The sequence below is a fragment of the Echinops telfairi genome, unplaced genomic scaffold (assembly GCF_000313985.2).
Source record: "Echinops telfairi isolate 266 unplaced genomic scaffold, ASM31398v2 ScPeMD7_7468;HRSCAF=8506_0, whole genome shotgun sequence".
Classification (NCBI taxonomy): domain Eukaryota; kingdom Metazoa; phylum Chordata; class Mammalia; order Afrosoricida; family Tenrecidae; genus Echinops; species Echinops telfairi.
The window spans coordinates 35,795,126-35,797,839 of record NW_022111369.1 but is presented as its reverse complement, the minus strand read 5'-3'; the positions used below and the strand labels follow the sequence as shown (position 1 = coordinate 35,797,839).

The 2,714-nt window shown below is 39.4% G+C and overlaps 1 protein-coding gene across 9 annotated transcripts in view; it reads right to left on the bottom strand.

Moving 5' to 3' along the window:
• HELQ (helicase, POLQ like) overlaps positions 1-2,714 on the bottom strand; it is a 52,682-nt gene that overhangs the window by 29,125 nt on the left and 20,843 nt on the right. For 7 of the 9 annotated variants that reach the window (XM_045284199.1, XM_013004854.2, XM_045284200.1 and 4 more), the window contains one exon: positions 168-309. The exons of 1 other annotated variant lie outside the window; for it this stretch is intronic. In XM_045284199.1, the coding sequence (XP_045140134.1) occupies positions 168-309 (142 nt within the window). Of the gene's footprint in view, positions 1-167; positions 310-1,833; positions 2,001-2,714 lie in introns of those variants that run through there. One more of the 9 variants, XR_006679499.1, reaches the window with a different exon arrangement.

Below are 2,714 nucleotides of genomic sequence, written 5' to 3'. Positions count from 1 at the left end.
AAAAATGATTAAAAACTTTTTCTACTGTGATTGAAATATAAAAGTATCCAGAAGACTCTTTCTAATGATTAATCACCTAAGAGAACATTAATGACTTTGAAAAATTGACCTCAGAAAAGGGTGAGGCCAAAGACCAAGGAAAAGAAGCCAAAGTAGACTACTTTTACCTGTTGCTTATCCTTTGCTTGCAATATCAAGATACTCTCCCCAACAGTATCTATCCCAGCACGGCCAGCTCTGCCAATCATCTGCTTATATTGATTCCTCTTTAAAAACTCCTTCGCAACATAGGGGGCTCTTAAAATAACTCTAGGAAATTCATAAAATGAATTAAAAGTGACATTCCTTCTATAGCATCTATTTTTAGAATTCCTCATTATATATTTTTGATGTTAAACTTCATGACTTATTAACCCACAGTGATAGGTAACTAGTATTTACTAACAATCCATGATATTCTAGGTCTTTATAATACATTATCTTATAATTTTCACAAAATTCTTGTTAGAGTTATTTTTTTAAGACAAAAGGTTTAATGAATATCAGTCTAATTAAGTGACTTGCTACAACCAACAAGTTATAAGTTCCAGAATTATGCTTTGAGTCCAAGTCTATCTAATTCTAAAACTGATAATCAACATAATATACCAACAGTCTCAAAACATTTAAAGTTTTACACCCATAAATGAAAACTTTAAACATTTGGCAGCAATACATGCGCACCTATAAATTTATATTATAGAAATTACAAACTTCAATTGTTTTTAACCTGCAAAAATAGTCATTTTAATCCTGCCCACTTATACAGAGTAACTCTGCAGTTAGTTTTCATGTTCAAAGAGAAAACCTATTATGCCATTTACTTATACTGATCAGCCTAGTCCTGTATTTATAAATCCTAGTCCTGTATTTATAGAAAGCCAGGAATTTCTAAACACTTAAAGAAAATGAGTGACAGAAACATTAGGAACATATAGAACAAGTAACTGACTAAAGCAGGCAACAGGCAACAGAAGAAAACTTTCAGAAAATTCTATCCACCATGAAACTCCAAAATCTATTGCATTCACAGTATGAGAATGGGCTGTTATATGAAAGAGCAGTAAAAGAAGAAAAAATTCTTAAAAAAAAAATCAATAGTAAACGGAATAGTAAGTGAGCACATTTAATAGACACAGTTAAGAATTGATTTTGCTATATGGACAGTAAAACTGAAGAAATCACATACCTTAAACAGAAGGGGGAAATGTGTAAGGAAAGTTAAAAGATAAGCCCAATCTAAATGGCCTCGATCCTGCCTCCCTGACCTGACAAGAGCAGAGAACAGAGGCTACAGAAGAAAGGAAAAAAGAGACGGCAGGGGAAATGCACTGAAGAAAGGCAGCAAGCTTTCGATGGAAAGCATCTACCCTTGGGTTATAGCCTTAGAAAGAAGGCAGGAGTTAGAATTGTAAAATTAGATAGCCTGGGCTCCAATCTTGGCACTGACCCTCATTTGGGAGTGTTGCTGACCAAGTTACTTCTCGCTCAATGTCTCAGCTTTCCCTTCCATACCCAAAGCCAAACAGCTCACTGCAAGTGAGTCCGTTCTGCCTCTCAGTTACCCTAGAGGACAGGGAAGAAATGCCCCTGTGGTTTCTCTGTCTGTAAAAAGCCTCGTCTTTCTCCTATGGAGCGGCAAGTGGTTTTTGAACTCCTGACCTAGCAACCCAGTGCAAAACCCACTACCTCACCAGAGCTCCTTCCTATCTATACAGTGTAGATAATAAAATCTGACCTTCCTCACAGAGTTGCTTTAAGAACCCAATAAATCAATGCACATAAAGTACTTACTGCATAGCCTGGCATGTGGCAAATACTCAAAAGGTGGGGCAGGAAGTTTAGTAGCTGCTATTGTTGCTATACATCAGGATAAAAATTCAAGGGGAAAAATAAACAAGCTTCTGGAGAGGGAAAAGGCAGCAAAGCCATACAGAAACGACCACCAGCCATCTGGGCTCCTAGAAGACAAAGAGTAATAGCTACGAAATCTTCTGAGGATAAAAAATGAAGCCAGAATTCTTTTCCTAGGGAAGTGCCAAAGTGTGAGGAAGAAGAATGGATGCATTTGAATTGTGGTGCTGGTGGAAAATACTGAAAGCACCATGGACTGCCCCAAAGAACCAACACATCTGCTTTGGAAGAAGGACAGCCAGAAGGCTCCTTAGAAGTGAGGATGGCTAGACTTTGTCCCATGTGCTTTGGACATGTTAGCAAGAGGGACCAATCCTTGGGGAAAGGACATGATGCCTGGTAAACTAGAAGGGCAGCGATAAAGAGGAAGACTCGCAATGAGATGGATCGACACAGTGGCTGCAACAACAGGCTCCAAGAACACAATTGTGAGGGTGGTGCAGGCCTGGGCAGTGGTGTGTTCTGTTATACACAGGGTTGCTCACAGTTGGAAGCAACGCAATCACAGCTAACAACACCAATAATCATCTTACATCTTTTTAAGGAAGGAGTGCTTCGTTGGAGTAAATGGTTAAGTCAAAGGCTACTAGCCAAAAGGTTGGCGGTTCAAACACATCTAGCAGAGATGCCCTCGCAGCCAGGCAGCCTTGTGCAGCATAGTTCTACTCTGACGCGGCTGGCAAGCCCTGAGTTGGAATGGACTTGGCAGCAACTAACAACAATCATGTCAATGAAAGCAGACTGCCGGGCCTATTCCTCCA